We start from the raw sequence: 19,341 nt of genomic DNA, 5'->3' as shown, positions 1-19,341 counted from the left end.
GAGTTCCTACTGAGCTAGGAGATTGGTAAATGTTAGTATGCAAATAAGATATGTATGTATATTTGTCAGTTTCTGCTTCCTTTTGTCTCTTATGTTAAATTGGCTTTCCCTTATCTGTTTAAATAAGTTAGCTTGAGCTTTTGCAAGAGGCTCACATATCTGGGTGCACTGGCAAAGTGCTTTGCTAATAAACAAAGTGGTCTGACAAATTTTGGGAGTCTTGAATCTGACTTTGACAAACCTGAAAACTACCAACAGTGAGCAATACTGTTGTAAAAGGGCAGGGGATATAAATCAAATGGAAAAACATCCTGAGAACACAGTAGCCAACATCTTGAGTTTATGAAAACTATACAAAGTTTTCTATACTAAACTTAAAGATTCTTTTTCAAGTCTAATTTTTATGTTAAGATCCATTTTTAAACCACTTCTTGCTTTTCTATTTATAGAACAGCAGCCAAATAGATTGCGGTACTTTGTTTTTTAAAGTAGTAATGTTTCAGTTTAATTAAAAAAAACAAAAACAACCCACCAACTTTTCTTTGAAATGCTTTTCCACAGAAATTATTTTAAGTGTTCACTTGGAAAACAGAGGAAGCAATGAGAAGACTAACAAGCCATGAGCACTACACAAAGGCCTATGGAAAAATTCATACCAGCGGACTTTCACTAAGGATGAATATGGCCCATGAAGTACAAGCCTGAGTCAATTCATCTGAACAGTAGATTAAAACTATCAAGCCAATAAAACTAAGCACACATGCATGAGTGACTGAAAATCATACAATGAAGTAAAGACAATTTATTTCAATTGTAACAATACCTGGGATTAACAGGTTAAAAAAAATGAAGTATACATGAGTATTAATTTTTTGCAGTCAGGCTCAACAGCAGAACTAGAATGGCCTGTTTTCTGCTTCTTATGCAGTAGCATAATCTATTGTGTCTGCATTTCCAAAACGCGGTTTTGTTGTTTTTTCTAAATAAAAAAAGCAAATCTTTTAAATGAAAAAATTTAATGTATAGTTTATTTTGAAATTAGATTTGTAAACTTCACCTCCCCTTTAACAAATTTAAAAACATTGCTTGTCAGCTTCCATTTAAATCTACAGTGGCTTTCATGAATACATAACATTTTGGCTTTTACATTGAGATGGCAGTAAAATTAAGTATTTGGAAACATACAATACTATCTTAAATCAAAAACACAAATATCAAACACATCATGCTGCTGAGATCCCTTACGGAGGAGACAGCTGAGGTATTTGTTTTATTCCCTAGGATCTTTATAATTCTAAAACATTTGATTTATGTATCTGGTGTTTGGAAGGGGCAAATCTCACACCAGATAGTACTTGTGAAAATCTGCTGTGCTAGTAACAGAGGAAGAGAAATGAACTTTGCTCATGTCAAAAGTTTATTTTTTCCCTTTAATATAAAATGGAGTACCTTCTTTATAGTTCCAGATTTGATCAATTTACATAAATTTAAAGCATATTTAATGCTCATTTTCCATGTAGTTTGTCTTGGAGAATTTAAATTTAATAAATGGAAGAATCTATGTAGAGGGAAGTCAGCAGGCTTTTAGACCCTCTTTACCAACATTCGGTTCCCTCTTTTAGATATTATTGGTCATCACACCTTTACAGTTTAGAAAGGCTAGATTGAGTTTACTTTTAAATAATTGTTTTACTGATAGTTGTGTTAATCTTTATACAAGGAAATTTGCCTATCAAAAAAACAAAAACAAGACATTTACTGAATGAAAAGGCTTTTTGTTGGTTTTCTACCCTGGTTTAAGTCTTCCAAAACTCTAGCAGTAGTTAGAAACTAAGTAGATCTATTGCTAATAACCACTGTTAAGGGAGCAGCTTGAACCATAATACTTATTCCCATTTAAAGAGCATATTAACATTATATTCCATCTTGCATATTCAAATTATAGGTTTAATATTTTTGTAGTAGTATTAAGACCTCCTCATACTTTTCTAAAATGCAAGTATTTTATAACTCCACAAATTCTGGTAAAGTGATTGCAAGTTCTGAACACATCAGTGCCAAATTTAGAAAGTGACTGTTGGAGTGTATTGCTTACACCATTGTATTTCAAACTGTGGGAGGAGGTTATCTGGGGTGTGACAGTTGGGGCAAGGGGCTCCAGGTGTCCAGGCTAGGGAGAGCATACAGGGAGGTTTGGGGCAAGAGAGAGTACATGCAACCCCACCCATAGCTTGCTGCTTTCCATGCATCACTGACCACTGCAGTCTTCCTGAGCATTCCCTTGTTTCCTGCCCTGCACTTAGCCAGAAAGCCATAGCCCTGCAGGAATGAAAGGGAGGGTGAGAACCCCTGGTTCACTCTGCTATGGGCTTCTCCAGGGATGTCCAGCTGGGTCCTGCCATCTGCTTGTCTCAGTGAGTCACTTTCTGTCGGGATGGGCAGGAGTAGGGGACCCTCTTACGCCACTCACATTGTGGTGGTGGGGCACACAGCTCCATGGCATGTTGTCTAACGAGGTTAGATTCATCCCTAACATTAAGTAGATATAAAAAAATGTACTTCCTTAAGAGTCAGTGAATGGCACATCATGAGTGATCTACAATATATAAGTAGGTTTTATAAGTTGTTTTCTAACACAAACAGCACTCTTGATCCTTTAGCATGGTTAAAAGAGCTTTTGAAAGTCATTAAGACTTTTAAAAAGTAGCTTCCTACTTATCTTTTGTAATGAAAACCTACATGAGACTGTATTAAATTACATCCAATGCTAGTTCAAAGGATATCTTTTTCCACTACTGTCTGCCATAAGTGGCCATCATACCAGTGGAGTTGTGCCAGGAGAATAAAAAATTCTACCATCCAGAATTCTCTGGCACTATAGCCTTCTAGGAAGCAATAGATATAGTGGTCTGCTAAAGAAAACTGTAGGTACCCTGTCAAGCAGGAACAATCCTCAATTAGCAAACAAAAACAACCAAAACTGGTGTAAGAGGCCTGCTTAAGTCTACTAATTTAACTTAACATACAAGAAATGTCTGCATAATTTTACCAACAGGAAGGATTAAAATGCACTTAATCTAATCTGATTACATCACTTATATGAAGATACGCACCCTCAAATATGTAAACACCAAGTGCAAGAATTATAGTCACAAGTGTTTGAAGTGTACAGAAAACTCAGTTCTGTCCTTTGATGCTGTTTTCAAATTTGTTTTATTCACTCTTTTGGATGACTATAAATAAGTGTTTCCACTATGGAAAAGAAAGTTAGCACAGTACATTTTCATGACTGGGGAATGGATTTTCTGAAGACATCTTCAAAAGGGCAAAAGCTTAGAAAAAACAATCTGAATGTTGGTATTCAGTTCTTTATAAAGTCCCTTGTAAAAATTAAAAAAAAAATTAAGGAAAAAACACAAGGCCCAAGATGATTTATTGCTTCTCTTCAATTTTTTCCTTGGTCTCTTCTTTCTTCTCAGATTTTTTGCTCTCTTCCTTTACAGAAAGCTCTTCTAATTTCTCAGCAACTTTGTCAGCACTATCATTTTTCTCTTTGCCTGCTAAGAGATTGTTTGAAGAAAAAAAGTTACACACACAGTATGGTAGATTTAATTAACAATTGGAAAGCTGTATTAACTTGTTTTTCTAAAGAAAGAGTGTAAATTGGCTTTTGAAAGAGGATAAAGATGAAGTGTTTTTTGAACGCCTTGAACTCTCTGCCACACTCCAAGGTGATTCATACCGTTTCTTTTCCCTTGCTGATACATACCATGCCAAGTGAATGTAGACTCACTCCTTCCCCCTCCTTTAAAACAAAAGCAAACAAACCAACCAAACAAAAAAACCCCCCAATCACTACACTAGGCCATAGCTTACTGACTAAATGGGATGCTACCCTTTGCAGTACCCTCATGAACAGTTTTTTGGATTGCTATAGGGTAACTACTGACAAGGTGTATTTTGTGGAATTGGATGTGCTGGTTCCACACAACTTCCAGCTCCTTAGATAATATCCTTATTCTAATAAGGAGTTATTTGCAATTCAAATAATTGAATTTGAATAGTCTCTATCCTCCTCTCTCCCGCCACTCCAACAGCTTTGCTTGAGTGAGAGAAAACTAAGGCTACAGTTTACAAGGGAATTCAGTTCCCTGCATTGCCTAAACCACTCAGATTTCCTGAAGCATTTGAATTGCTGACCAGCAGGAGTCTATACTTTAGAAATTTAGAATGGAATTTTATCCACTAAAGGAGTAATCTCTATATGAAATTGAAGATATTTGTTCAGAGAGCTTCTCTCCGTCATACGTATTGTGTGTGTGTCATACAGAACCATCAAATTAAGTTGGTAAAGTTACTTCACAATTTAAACAAAGTGAACCAAGTTTCAAATGTTAGTTTAAAATATAATCCTGCAACTGGGGTATTTACTTGTGAACAAAGGAAAATTAAATAAATAATTTAAAAAAATCAGTATGGTAAAACTGCTACTCAAGTGTAGTATATATTTTCATTATTTATACAGAAAAGTCTTTCTATAATATTTGCCCTAAAAATTATGTCCCAGGAGCAATTGCAAGTCTTCTACAAGGAAAGAAGAGTTCTCAAACCATGGACCATTACTCTAGCAGACTGAAAAAGCCCCTGGACTGAAGATTGCAGTCAGGCACAGAGTGAGTCTGCCAAGAGACACCAAATATTACAATGAGCAATCTAAGGATATTCCCTCGCCCCCACCATAGACATTAAAAACTTGGAAAAGGAGAGGACAAAACAGTGCAATACTCATCTAAATTCCAAGAGGAGATTAACATCTTACCCTTCTTTGCTCCCTTGTCTACCTCATTCCTGCATTCTTCAAATTTTGCTTTGAATTTCTGTGCATCTGTTTGAAATAAAATGTTTCTTCATTACCTTAAATTATGTACAATGCCTCTTCTTTAGATCTATTTGTTCTGAAACAGACATTTATCCTGGAACAAATTCATTTCTACATGTTAGTTTGACTGCCTTTTTAGTCTAGAAATATGCACTTAGTGGATTTCATCTTAGTTCAAGTGATCTTAAGTATACAGGCTTGAATTATTTCTCATTATTTAAATACTCTCCAAAGAAAGCAATGCATGTTGCACTTTTGAGTGGGTTTTCTACAAAGTTCTCATCTTAAGCTTCTGCTGCTAAGCACTATTTTAAGCTATCTGAACTTCTATCCATACCTTTGCTACTAGGCATTCACATTAGAAGTCTACCTACCACACATTCTTGTTCAGTCAGGACCAGGGACTGAGAGGACCATAGACATTTATTTTCTCACACCTAGAGATTGTTCTGCCAGGATACAGCTAAGGAGGAATGGCAAGTTTTCACCATCACTACCTATACTGCACCTGAAGGGAGAATTTCAGTCTCCTGAGTTGAAAATCCAGTCCATTTCATGAGCACAAACTGTACTTTAAAAACAAAAAACAAAAACCAAACACCACCGCCACCACACAATGCCATCAGTAAAAAGATGCAGGTAACATGGCTCAAGTTACAGCTAACCAGAATTCTTTTGAAGACAACCTACATCAATACATTTCAGTCTAAGTGATTGGTTCTGAATAGTTCCATTTCAAAGACAGAAACTTTCTGATAATGGCTGCTATCAGTCCTATTACAATAAGCATCCCTCCAACCCTTTCTAACTGAAATAATTTGAGAAGCAGATAGCCACAGTCAAGTCACTTTCAAATAGAACTAGAAAGAATAATTTGATAAGCCCACATTTAGATACCATGACTGGCCACTTGAGGTCACTATTGCTCCACAGGAAAATGCACATTTTTAAAGACTGAACATGAAGCCAGAGGTTTTTTAGAATCTCTTCAGAGTGTGCACCCTCCTCATGGATTTTCAGAGCTTCTTTGAAAGGTTGTTCATCGTGCATAGTGATACCCCCGACAGGACCAGAAACTGAACTTTAATTAAAAAGACCAGAAGTATTTGTGGCACCTTAGAGAGTAACAAGTTTATTAGAGCATAAGCTTTCATGGGCTACAGCCTACTTCATCAGATGCATAGAATGGAACATATAATAATTATAGATATATATGTACACACACAAAGTGGAAGTTGCCATACAAACTGTAAGAGGTTAATTAAGATGAGCTATTATCAGCAGGAGGAAAAAAAACATTTTTGTAGTGATAATCAAGATGGCCCATTTAGACAGTTGACAGGAAGGTGTGAGGATACTTAACAGAGGGAAATAGATTCAATATGTGTAATGACCCAGGCACTCCCATAAAACACAGATCCATGCTTCTGTTCTAATAAATTTGCTAGTCTCTAAGGTGTCACAAGTACTCCTGTTCTTTTGGCGGATACAGACTAACACGGCTGCTACTCTAAACCTGAACTTTAGTTCTTGTCTATAAACCCAAGAAGGAACTCCATTAATAGTTTGCTTTCTATCCCCTCTTATCTGCTACTGCAAGGCAGTGTATAAAGGAAGCAATGAAAGCCCTCAGTCATCCCACCCCACTCTCAAACTCAGAGATAACGTTAAAATCCCAATCCTAAGCTTATTCTTCTAAGTAGACTTTTTTTGGTAGGGGATTCAGGGGTTTAAATAGAAGGCTTGGTTTCAGTGAAAGTTTGCCTGAAGAAGAAAGGATGCTTTATTAGAAAGGTGAAACTGAAAAAAACATTGTTTGCCGACATGTGTTTATATGGATCGGCCACAAGGTGCCAACTGTGCAATGGAACATGTTGGTAGTATTTTTGTTTACTACCATCTTACCTTCCTCCTATGTGCCAAGCTAGACATTTTAATGTGGCTAACCCACTGGCACATGCAACCTGAAAGTTATCTGGGATGCACAATAAGAAGCCAGCAGTTATAATGGTCTTTGACAGTCACACACTGTTTGCTGCATTAACTGCTTAAGGGCTAGTGAGAATAGCTGGATCTAGAAGTCCTTCACCCCTTACAAGAGCTACCACTAGACTAGACAGGAGCCAGAAGAGAAAGATTAAGCTGGTTGTGCAGCCACCATGGGATTCTCCTTGGATGCCTGAGTCACAGGCAGAAGGGGTTTTAGCAGCCCCAGAGAGCAGTTCACTAACCCAGTAGCCATCTGGGGGGGTGTGGTGAGAAGGGAAGAAGTGTGGCAGCCATTTTGTTTTCCAAGTCTCATTTTATTTCTCATACAATTAGTTTTGCATGTTCTATTTAGGAATGAATGCAGTCTGGCATTCTATGTAGGGAATTCCAGGCAAACCACTACAATTTATTGTCACTTATTTTGGCGTTTGTAAGGTATTTGTGGCAGAGAGTGGCTTCCATGCTATGTCTGTATAGTCCCTAACCACTCCTGGCTGGGGTACTCAAGTGCTACCAAGATACAAATAATTTCACCTCTAATTCCCTAAATCATGTCATCTATTCTCCTAAGTTACCTAGAGGAGATACTGCACAGTCAAATTTGTTTTTATATTTTGAATAGATGAGAGAATTTGCCTGTTCTGACCACAGATATGAGATACTCCCTTCAACAGGAGTGTGATTCCTCCACAGTGCTCAAAGCCTTTCATTAACATAAAATAACAGAACCAGAATCTTGCACCATCTCTCTGAATGGTCTAACTATACTAACCTTTGGGAGCATTGCAGCAAACAATATATAACTTTAAATAAACTTTAGTCTAGAAAGATTTACTAGAACCTATCGTCCAAGTTAACCATGGTTGTTAGGATTACCATATTCCACTTAGAGGATATTTCATTTGATATGTTAAAAGGAAGAGACAAATGCATATTAACACCTAGTACTTGTTCAGTGTAGTGGTCAGTAAAGTATGTGATTCTAAGGGAGATACGCCTGAATGAAAGATTTAATACAAGGTAATAATTTCCATACAGTATTTGTATGGTCACAAATCAGAGGTTCTTAAACTGTGATCTGCGAACTCCATTCAGGTGGTCCGCGGATAGATCCCTCTTAAGGTTTGTGCTTGGGTGGCCGCACACAAGAAAATAAAGGGCCACCCACCTAATTAGTGGAGCTGCACAGGCATGGCTCCACTAATTAGGTGCCTGGACCCTGGAGAAGACACACATGTAAGGTGAGGTGGTGGCCTTGGGGGAAATAGAGGGTAAGTGGGAAGGGGCAGTGGGAATTTGGGACGTGCAGGGCAGCGGCGTCCAGAGAAAGAGGAGACTTCCCCAGCTCCAGGGCTGTGGCTGCCAGGGAGAGACGGCCCTCCTTCCCAGCCCCAGCTCAGGGGCTGCTGCAGCAGGGGAGAGAGGGCACATCCATCGCATTAGAAAGGTAAGACTACTGATACTAAAATAGGAGTTGTGCGCTTTTATTTGTAGAACAAAAAATGTTAAAGGTTGTTTTTTTTTTAAATATAGCGTTTTTATCCAAAGCGCTTTATAATAGTTAGCTAACGGTACAAATGACATTTGGAAAGATCATTAAGTGGTCCGCTGAGACCCTCAGTAATTTTCAAGCGGTCCGTGGGAAAAAAACAAAACAAAAAAACAAACAACCACATTTGAGAACCACTGCCACAAATTTAATCTTCATTAAAACATGAAGTTGAGGTAATTAATGAAAGTAAGGTGAATACACTGGTTGAAGTCCTAGAGTTATATTGTATTAAAGTTATTTGGAAACACTAACAAGCTCTCTGGAAAACAAAGTGTCAGCACACTTATCAAGGCAACCCCCCCCCCCCAAAAAACCCAAAAACAAAACCAAGAAAGTTATAAAGATGGTGTTGGATGGAAGGTGGAGGATAACTGCTCTATTTATCTACATATTCAGAGCATTACTAATTAACTAGTTGCACTCTGAATTATTTCTGCTGCAGTACTATTTAGATAGAAGGGACTGTCCTTCTAGACAAATATTAGGGTGGCTTTCTATGGACAAATGAGGCTTTTTTCTCCCCTCATCCCATTTTGAGTGCTTACAGCCAGTGGGATAGATTCTTTAAAAAGACAGGGAACATTTATTCTTTTCTACCATGGGAGCTACAAAAGGTAGTGGTAACTACTTTCATACATTTACTGTAGAATACTGTGCAGTATTAAATGGCCCAAGGTTACTTCCTAAAGCAGATAGTATAGTATCAAAAGAAACTGATCTTGTGCCATCACTCACTTTCTGCATTTAGGAACCGGATTGCCAAAAGTTCAGGTTTAGGGCTTTCATCTGCAAAGTCAGCATGTGTGTTCCAAACCCATGCCCTGTCACTTCCAGCATTAGGCTTCAGCTCCATTAAAGGTGTAACTACAAAGAAAAAGAACTGATTAGTCCTAGCTCCATATAACATTTTGAAATACATTTCCACATAAGCCCCACAAGTACCTTAAGAAAGTCAGCTCTTAGTAAGATGAAGTAAATAAAAGATTTTATACCTCACAAGGGATTGTAATGTAGTTATTTCTAGCTGAAATGGAGGGAAGGGAAAAAAGGATGGTGCCCATATTGTTCTGTCCTGTGTCCCAGAACAATCTGTAATGGGAAGCCAATACTGCCAGAGTGCTAACCACACACTTCTATTCAACTCCCCCCCTCCCCCTGAAAGGTCATAGTTCCAATTTAATACCGTTTTAGAATGCAGTGTTCCCCTACTGAAAGGCCAATGGTCTAAAAAGTACTTTTAGATAGTGGCCAATATGTATGCTTCAAAGGAAGGTACAAAAGCATCCAAATAAAATAGTAAAGTTTCTTCCTTTCTGCTGCTGGTAATCTTACGTATTATAGACAGCACTTAGCTTTCCTCTGAGATTATTCATGTAAGTGATTTCTCCCTCCTCCCTTTATGCCATCTTAAAATTCTGTTTCAATATCCTGCGACAAACTACAAATATTCAACAGTATCTTTTTAACTGCCTTGTTACGCTTGCTTACCCTTTTCTGGGGCAGGTGCACTAAACTAGAGAAACTGTAGTTTCAGCAGAAGTCACAAGCTTGATGAACCCTTCGTTCCAATTTTTGTTCATCCCCGGGCCTTTTATTTAGTGTATATAGTAAGTACAGGGACCACAGACAAATAGAATGCTAAAATGCTATTTCCAATTATACTTTTCAGTTGCTTCAAACATCTCCCTTCAGCAAAACTTCCCATGTCTGATTTCTATTCAAACAATTTTTTCCTAAACTTGTGTCAAGACAATCCTTTCAGCCATCTAAATGATTTCAGCAGAAGAGTTATTTTCTGCTTTAAATAAGTTTGCGACTTTGCAGAACTTACATACTCCACATTGCTAGATCTCCTTGAAAATGAACGAGCATCCAAAGAGACTTCATTACAAAACTAAAATATGCAACAAAGTATTCTGATGCCTGTTTAATTTACTAGATTGTAAATATATTTACCAGTAGTATTATAGAACTGTGCACAATTAATAAGTTAAACGGGCATCAAACTGGATGCATACACAGAACTTGTCTATTTACTGACGTTAGACCACTGGCCCATTCTGCCAAGCCATTTTTAGGGTTAAAAAATAACCTGCACGAATCCTGTAAGACTTGATAACTATATTGCACATAAAAATAGGTGACAGGCAAAGGGAAGTTATGGGAAATAATGGAACAAACATACTATAATGATTTGCACAGATTTTTAGGGTTTTATCTCTCCTCATGAGAAGGCGAATTGTTCCCTTCTCCCTGTGCTTCAGGAGTTTCACATCCCCGGTTCCTCGTTCTTTCCACTCTGGAAGATCATTTTCTGATGCAAATCGAAACAGCTTTGCTCGCCTTGAGAAAGAGAGAGCAAGAGATTAGAGTTTGTACGCAAGAACAAACCACGCTGAATAAAAGGTCCTTCAGCCCACCTGTCTTAGGTGAAAGTTAAGATTCCACAGAGCTTTCAGGAGAGAGGAAATAAATCCAGAGTCCTCACCAACAAATTAGAGTTCAAGATGACAGATTTTCTAGGCAAATTGAGCACCATGCTATCTGTAGTCAATGAACTAGTTCAGGACAGAATACTGTATGAATGGAGTTATTAAAAAAAAAAAAACTTCACTGCCCCACAAAAATGTTGCTGAAAGAACGTCTGTGTAATTCCAAGACAGCTCCATATTAGCACTGAATTTATTCCATCAAAAAGTGAATTTCATGATTTTTTTAATCGTAGGGTACACGGATTTAAGTTACAGAAGAGATGTGTTACTGTCGTATATATTTGGAATGAAATTAGTGCACTGAAATTACAAAACAATGATTCAACAAAAACACAAATGAAACCAACCATGTTGGCCTATTTTCATGGCAGTTTGTTAATTAACAAACTTGTTACAGGAGAGACGAACATTTAAAAGTAGCTGCCCAGCCTCTTTTCCAGATCCGTTATTTTCTTCAGCTATCTACTTGTGGGGGAATTCTGCACCACTGCACATGCGCAGAAACATGTCCCCCCACAGATTTTTTTTTGCTTCCCTGCAGAAAAATGGTTTCTGCGGGGAAGCAAAGAGAAACTGCACCAGTGCTCACTCACCCTCTCCGGCAGCACGGATGCATCTGTTCGGGCAGCTGGGGGAGACGTAAGTCACCATGAGTGTGCGCGTGGGGGGTGTCTGTAGATGCCTTGGCTGCCCAGGGACGATAGTCCCGGCTGGGGCAGAGAAGGGGGTGGGGATGGAGACAGAGTTCCCCCTCCCCTACATGGAGCAGCCAGGGCTGGGTCAGATCAACCCCCAGAAACCTCCCCTGGCTGCAGGAAGCTCTGCAGGTAGTGGGAAGTGGGGTCTGGGTGCGGGGGAAGGGTGTGTGTGTGTTCCAGGTGGGGTGGGGCTACGGGAGTCCAGATGCACAGGGGATGGGCGGGGAGGGGTGAGCAGCTCCCTGTAGAATGACCCCTCCTCCCACAGCTGAGGAGCTATAGGGCCAGGAAGTAAGGGGGAGGAGTCACTGTACAGGGAGCTGCTCCTGTCTGCCCAACCTCCCTGCATCTGGACCCCACCCCACTGCCGAACCTCAGCCCCCTGCACCTGGAATCCCTCCCCACTGAGCCCGCCCCTTACATTGGGACACCCCCCCGCCAGATCCCTACCCCACCAAGCCCCACTCCACTTACACCCAGACCCCCTGCTGAGTCCACCCGCACCATCTTCACCTTGACTCCTCAGCAAAGTCCCATTCCCCCTGCACCGAGAATCCCCCAACAAGTCCATGTGCATCCAGATCCCCCCCGACCCCCACACCAATCTGTCCGCACACAAATTGTACCACACAGAACCCTGGTACTCGAGGGAATTCTGCACCAAAAGTTAAAAATTCTGTACCAAAACATTAAAATCCTGCATATTTTGTCAAAACAACAGTAACACATTAACAATACGATCACATCATTTTCAGTTATTTGTTGAAAAGTGTTTTGAAATAAATTATGAAAATAATTTAAAATGGTGAGATTATATTGTGTTATTTTGACAAATAAAATGTACAGAATTTTATAATATTGTGTGCAGAATTTAATTTTTTGGCACAGTTTTACTCCTGAGGCAATTCTATCTCACACACCACCAACAGTTCCATTTAGGAGGGTGTTTTCCAACCCAATATATTAATGTAAATGCTTTGCATTCAAAGTTAATTCAGTCTTACAATTCTTTCATTTAAACTTTAGTGCTTGCTTCCCTCCCAATTCACAAGGTGGACTTTTGTGCCCTTCTATAAGGGCTCCAAGATTGATATCCTAATTGGAAAGAAAAAGCAGACTAATTTACAAATAATTCTTAGAGTGTACTGCTTTTCTGATGTAAACAAAAAGGTACCAAGCTAACAACATACCTTGTTTTAGATTGGTTAGCTAAAAATGTAGCATTCCTACCTAGAAAACTTTCAGATCAAATCAAGACATCTTCTTCCTAACACTAAGGCTGAGCAAGACAAGATTACCTCATGAATATTTTTAAAGCAAAAGGTCGATTCCCTTTGTGTTTAGGGATCTCAGATCCATGTCAATACTATACCCCCAATAAAGGGATTACTTGCCAAGTTAATTTTGACCTTCAAACAGAGCCATACTATAGAATCAGGTGTCTCACAATGTAACCATAAAACAATTTGGTTAGTGTTTACCAGTTAACAGGAGTGCGCAAGTCCCTGGATCCCAGTGTTCCATACACCCAAGGAATAAATACTTCATTCCCTTAAACTATCCCTTGGTTGCTTTCTACCCTCAGAATCTCAATTTGTAGTTACTGTCCAACACAGAGGAAAGGGAGATTGAGTGTTGCTCTGCAGAGGCAATATAAATAGGACCCCCCCCACCCCCCCCAATGTAAGTAACTCCCTTCTCTCCTTCAAAAACAATGCCTTCACAAAGCCCTTAGTGTAGGAGATTATGTAGCAGTGACCTCTCTGTAAAGGTAGGCCAAGGAACTCTGCTAATGGAACTAATTAATATGTATCTTCTTGATACTACAATGAAGTTGTGACTTGAAAAGATATAAGTAGGACAACGTATTTATGAAATAAAGGTAGGTGGGGCCCGCACATCAGTGTCTGCAATTGAGCTGCAGAGAAAGTTTTAACTTTAACCTAAGAGTCTAAAGGAAGTAGTCAGGAATTAATGTGATAGAATTTGAACAACCTGCACTCTCTACCACAGCCTTGTGGGGAGGTTGAGTCCTATGCTGCAGCCAGGTCAGTCTGACATGCATCCTAATGCAGATCAACTACCTGGATTCAAGGTGGCTTATTTTTTGGAACCCTAGGATTCAGGAAAGCCCAGAGCACTGGCATCCAGCCAGGTCTCAGCAAATTTGTCAAAACACTTCCTTTTGCTGTACAACATATTGAACTGCTGGCACCTTAACAGCTTTCCTAAACTCTATTTAAAGGACCCTCTGATCCTTAGCAGAATATATTCCAGTGTTTCTTTAGGGGTTGTTTTTAATAAGAGAATGGCTTCTTTCATCTGGGACTGCACAACACTTGGCATACAGAAAAGTTTAGTGGTCACACTCCTCATGCAGGTCAATTTTTGGAGATGTTCTCATAGAACCATGTGTTATCAGAGTCTCTTACAGGAGCACACTCTGGAACGAAGCTTGAAAATGACTACTTTTGGCCATCTGACTTTTCCCAAATGGGCTTCGTGCCTATTTGAAGCAGGAGCATCATGGAGCAAAAGGAATGCATCTTAGCTCCTGTGCTACATACACTTCTCTCTACAGAGGTCTCCAGCTTAGGAAAAGTTCAAGGCATTCTACAAAATTTAAACTTAGAGTAAGCCAATTTGTCCAGTTTTCTAACCATATAGCTATTACAATTTGATGTCTGCTAACACAATGGAAAGAGCAAGAGGTGTTTCTATGACTGCTCCAGATGGCAGAAGGGAACCATTGAAGAGTTAGAGAGGGTGGAGCATTAATACCTCAAATCTATAAAATATTGATTCAGTAAGCAAGCAGACAGCTTCTACTGGGGGGGAGGGGCAGGGGGGAAGATGGGCGGAGGAAGTGTCACGATGACCCAAATATTTAAGCACAGAGTAGGACATGTTAATTTTAAAAAAAGAAAAACCTAATTTGTGACACAGTTACACATCTCTAGACCCAACATTTTTGCACAATTCAAGTTAACAGGTTTAAATTTTTTCAAATCCAAACTTTTCCACTATCAATTAGATATCATTAGAGAGTCAGGATTTCATCATGTTACACTATATCAGCCCCAACACTCCAGGGGCACAGACATTAGTCATATCAAGTGATATTTTCTTTCTACTAGTACTATATTGTCTTAGGCAAGTACCCCGTGTGGTGTTTTGCAACAAGCTACCTTCCTATCTTTTATTAGTGTTTTTCACAGTTTAAAAGCAACTAGTGTTCAGAGACCTACCCAGTGCCATCCTACTTACATCTTAAAGAGTTCTTCCTCATCCTCCTCAAGGGTCTTGATCTCTTGTTCAGGAAGGGAAACTATGGGCTCAAATTGAGGATCATGGTTAGAATCATCTGCGTTTTCAGTTGAGGTGTCATGTTCCTCATGAGTTTCCTGTGAAAATAATGCAATTTTAAGAACAGTTCTGCAGTGGCTACATCTGTATTTAACATGTGTTACCAAAGGTATTTAGGAACTACTCTGAATGTTCCAACTACATATACACTAACTACATTTTATTCAGCCTTTTAAAATATGCAGATTTCCTTCACATTAGTGAAACATAGAAACACTCACCCAGGAGTCTAAGGACTTGTCTACATACTGCACAGATGCGCACCAGCTGTGGTGTAAATTCTAGCGCACACCAGAGTATGGCGCACTGACTGTGGATCTTACTGGTGGACACTAAAAGCTCTCTAACACAAACTGATGTAGTCCCGTTTGAAATGGGACTACATCGACATGCACAAGGGAACTTTTAGCACATTTCACTTTTAGTGCCCCAGCCCTGATCCCCCTCCCACTTTCCGAACCCCTCAATCCCAACCCAGAGCCCCCTCCTGCACCCCATATCCCCAGCCCCACCTAGAGCCTGCAGCCCCAGCCCTCACCTTAATCCCCTGCCCCAGCCCAGAACCCCCTCCTGCACCACAAACTCCTCATTTCTGGCCCCACCCCAGAACCCTCACCCCCTCCTTCACGCCAACCCCAATTTTGTGAGCATTCATGGCCCGCCATACAATTTCCATACCCATATGTGACCCTTGGGCTAAAAACTTTGCCCACACCTGCCCTACCCAAAAGCAGTAAAGAAACTATTCATACAGAATGACTCTAGTCACAGTGGAAATAGTGAGAGCAGAAAAATTCTAAGTTTTTTGAAAATAAAAAGGTTTTGGTTTGTGTGTCATAAAGCACTGCACTAGCTCTTTGAAAACAAAAATCAAGATTTCCTTTTATATTGTAGATCCCTGCCATGAAGAAAGAGAAAGGATGCATATTTGGAGAAACAGGGGGCACACAGAGTCCTAGACATAAGAGCGTAGATGGAGGAGTTGCAAAAGTCCTTGAAATAGAGGGGGGATGGGAGAATGGCACCCAGGGACCTTGTGGGGTGGAACAGATGAACACAGAGCCCCCTGGTTTGTGCGATTAGCTTGGCCAACAGAAAGCAAGAGATACCCTCTCCCTAGTATTCTCACAGTAAAACAATTAAGATAACATAGCTACAATGTTCCTTTAAAAAAATTAAGCTGACCAATTAACCATCAAAAGATCTAAAGCAACACCACTAAGTCTGGCTTTTAGCTATAACACAACCTTGTAATACGAGAACAGTATCAAAATGTCTCAGGTTAAAAAGAATGTTGGTATTCTTGCAATGTTAGAGATATTTAAATATTACACTGATTTTATTTTTAAATCTTGATTAAAGTATTGGCTGGAAACCTAGAATTAGCAAACTAGCCTAAGGCTATGAAAAACTGTTCCCCTATTTTTGGTTTTGGATAATATGTTTTAAGTTATTGAAGTAGTACTCCCTCCTACAGGTTTACAGTTAACTTTAGATGCTGAAGTTCACAAGTTCAGAGTCATCTACATTATAAGGATCCCATACAACTTAAGGAGCATACTTATCACCACATCCATATCTGTTTTTATCATTTAAGTTATTGGTTTTGAGACACTGTGCACTCAAAGCAGGTTATTTTTAAAAGAACAAGATCTGTATATTAAGGAAATGTTAAGATACAGAGATTTAAAAAACCCTCAAAATGAAATTGTCATGGCACATGTGAAATTTAAGAAAAGTGATATTTTTCATGAGAATGTTGGGTTCAAATATACAATTAGTGTTTTCAAATTATATGACTTTGTATGTGCAACATAACATAGTAGCTTAATATCAATAGGGAACAAGTAGACTGACAGCTGCGACAGGAGCTCTTCTATAACATTGGGTCAATTCCATGCTTCAAAATATTTGACTGGATAAATGAGAGAAAGGACATTTACTAATACAGCTTAAGTAACTGTGCTGGGAGAAAAAGAAAAAAGTGTGAAGTTCTGTAAAAACCATTCGTGGCCTTCTTGAAAAATTCCATTAAAAATATTAAGATACACAGTGGGATGCTATATCCATTTGAATTTAAAATTTCTGTATGCATTTTAATTATAACACCTAAGATCACAATGGTGCACGTACGATCAGTTTCTCTTACTGAAAAGATCTTATAAATGTCATTGAGGAGGAAAACCCAAGATGTCAGCACATACCATTTAAAGAGTACTCTATCAGAAATTTTTAAAAGTTAAGTTGAGAATACCCCTTTAATACACACATAAAATGTAGACAGTTTTAGATATGGCTTTATACACAGAGTTAGTATCACACAACTGAATTTCCAATTTAACACTTTACCCTGCAGCTATGTTGTCTTTGTTCTTGACTTAATTTTAATATATAAGAATCACTAAAAGACTTCTCACTTAAGAAGCCAAGAAATGAAATGTGGTTCTTCTATAGCCAAAGAAGCCACAAGAATATTCCAGAAGTCTAGCAAACAGTTTCTTTGCAACACAGGGAGGGAGAAAGCATGGTCTTATGGTTAAGGCAAGGGACTCGAGATCTTAATTTAATTCCAGCTCTGCCACAGACTATGAGATCTTGGTCAAATCACTGAGTAGCTGTGCCTGTTCTTTATCTGGAAAATGAAGATAATTATTCTGTTCTTCCTCACCACTGGCAGTTTAGATTATAAACTCTGGGCAGATACTGTCTCTCACTAGGTGTATGTACAACACACAACACAACAGGGCCCCCAGCTTGGTCGGTGCTTTTATTGTTACTAGAATACAAGTAATGATTCGACAGGAAACCAGAGTTAGTTCAAAGATGCTACAACACACCTTTTGGTGACACCTGTTGAATGTCACCAGTGTTCTAGCACACAAGAAAATGGAGAACAGCCACAGCAATAAAACTGTGATAGAAGAATAGCTGCAGTACACTGCACCAACACCTGATGGTTTCCAAGAGAAGGGGGAAAACATCCCAGAGAGAACACAGGCCAGGCTTGTAGAACTGATAGACTCCAGTACTGAGATAAACAAACCTCATTGCAGAGATAACTGATCCCTTTATTCCGCCCCCACTTCGATTCCCTGCAGGCGCCACAAGAAAATCTTAAGTAACAATAAGCACGTTAGAGGTGGCGAAAGAAAACGAATCACAGTATTGCGATAAAATCCCACCCACCCGCGATATAAAAAGCACGTGGGAGTCTAGGACGACTAGCCCCGGCCCTGCCGATAACATGAAGGGGGTTGGGGGGGAGCTAAAGCTCCTGAGTCATAAACCAGATTGTGGCGCCTGCGGAGGCTCAAACGCCCGCTTGGGGCAGAGCCGACCCCGCTGCAGGGCGAGGAGCCAGAGTGAGGCGGAAAGGGATGTCACCGTCTGTCTCGGCCCCGGCCGCCGAGTGATGGGCCCAGCAAGAGACCGGGACGCACGTGTGGGCGGGCAGCCCCCTGCACGGCGAATGCCCGACCCCACGTGCATCTAGGGACGCTGGGTGAAAAGCCACCCAGGCCCCCTTTCCCGCCAAGACAAGGCCGCCCTCCTATCTCCCTCCTCAGCCGCCGCTCTCATCTACGCGCTCGGCCTCGGGTCCCTCACCACGAGTCCCCTAAACCCCACTGCTCTCCCGGACAGCCTCGCTACTCTCCAGGGCCCCTCACCCGACCGGACCGCGGGCTTCTCACCCATCTGTTCCCCGCTGCGTCTCCAGGCCCCCCATCCACCGTCTCAGCCCACCCTAGCCCACTTCTTCAGCGCCAGGCCGCCCCACGCCACCTCCGGCTCCCGAGCCCCAGGCCGCCCCAGCGCTGCCCATGGAGCCCCTCCGCCCCAGATTGACGAGGGAAACATCGGCATCCTCACCTTGGTCTCCGCCATGGGGCTGGGAGGTGGCGCTGCTCCTAGACTAGACTCGTTCGCGTCGCTCTCTCCCCCCACCGCAGCTTTGGCGCTGAATTTCCTGCTTGCCGCTCCCCGCCCCCTCCCGCTTTTACCTCATTCCCGCAGCCCGCGCCGCCGTTGCCGCAAGGCCTGATGGGAAACGCCTACTTTACCCCGCTCCCTGTCTCTCTTATAATGCCGCTAGCCGTAGGCAGCAGGGCGACCCCTCCCCGTGGTATTAGCCTTTTAGTGGTACTAAATCGCAGCCACGCCGAGGTGTCCGGCCGGGCAGTTTCTCCAGGCTCCCGCTCGAGGTCTGGGAATTCCCCCACGAAACGCGCACAGCATCCCCCACTCGCCGGCTGAGTCTAAAGAAAATTCATCTCCAAAGATCTAGTGTGTGCCCCCAATTAAACCTTTTTACCCCATTCCCGAGCTGTTTCCCATCAGCCTTTGCGACTTGGCGGCGACCATCCC

General features: G+C 40.7%; 1 protein-coding gene and 1 non-coding gene across 2 annotated transcripts; both read right to left on the bottom strand.

The window, feature by feature from the left end:
- Window positions 1-787: 787 nt before the first annotated feature.
- On the bottom strand, window positions 788-19,335 carry RANBP1 (RAN binding protein 1). Its single transcript, XM_077835431.1, has 6 exons — window positions 18,847-19,335; window positions 14,878-15,014; window positions 10,606-10,763; window positions 9,156-9,284; window positions 4,820-4,885; window positions 788-3,560 (listed from the first exon to the last, which is right to left on the bottom strand). The coding sequence occupies exons 1-6, from the start codon at window positions 18,859-18,861 to the stop codon at window positions 3,433-3,435; spliced, it is 633 nt and encodes a 210-aa protein (XP_077691557.1). The 5' UTR covers window positions 18,862-19,335; the 3' UTR covers window positions 788-3,432.
- On the bottom strand, window positions 4,555-4,683 carry LOC144275909 (small nucleolar RNA SNORA77). Its single transcript, XR_013348141.1, has one exon. It is a non-coding gene; the product is annotated as a small nucleolar RNA SNORA77 (small nucleolar RNA).
- Window positions 19,336-19,341: the final 6 nt, after the last annotated feature.

The sequence above is a fragment of the Eretmochelys imbricata genome, chromosome 15, assembly GCF_965152235.1.
Source record: "Eretmochelys imbricata isolate rEreImb1 chromosome 15, rEreImb1.hap1, whole genome shotgun sequence".
NCBI lineage: Eukaryota > Metazoa > Chordata > Testudines > Cheloniidae > Eretmochelys > Eretmochelys imbricata.
This window is presented reverse-complemented; position numbering and strand designations above follow the sequence as displayed.

Coding starts and splice junctions, on each gene's coding strand:
- RANBP1 (XM_077835431.1), bottom strand. Junction 4,886..9,155: donor CCGGTTCCTAAATGCAGAAA/GTGAGTGATGGC, acceptor TATTTCAAACAG/ATGCACAGAAATTCAAAGCA. Junction 3,561..4,819: donor AGACAAGGGAGCAAAGAAGG/GTAAGATGTTAA, acceptor ACAATCTCTTAG/CAGGCAAAGAGAAAAATGAT.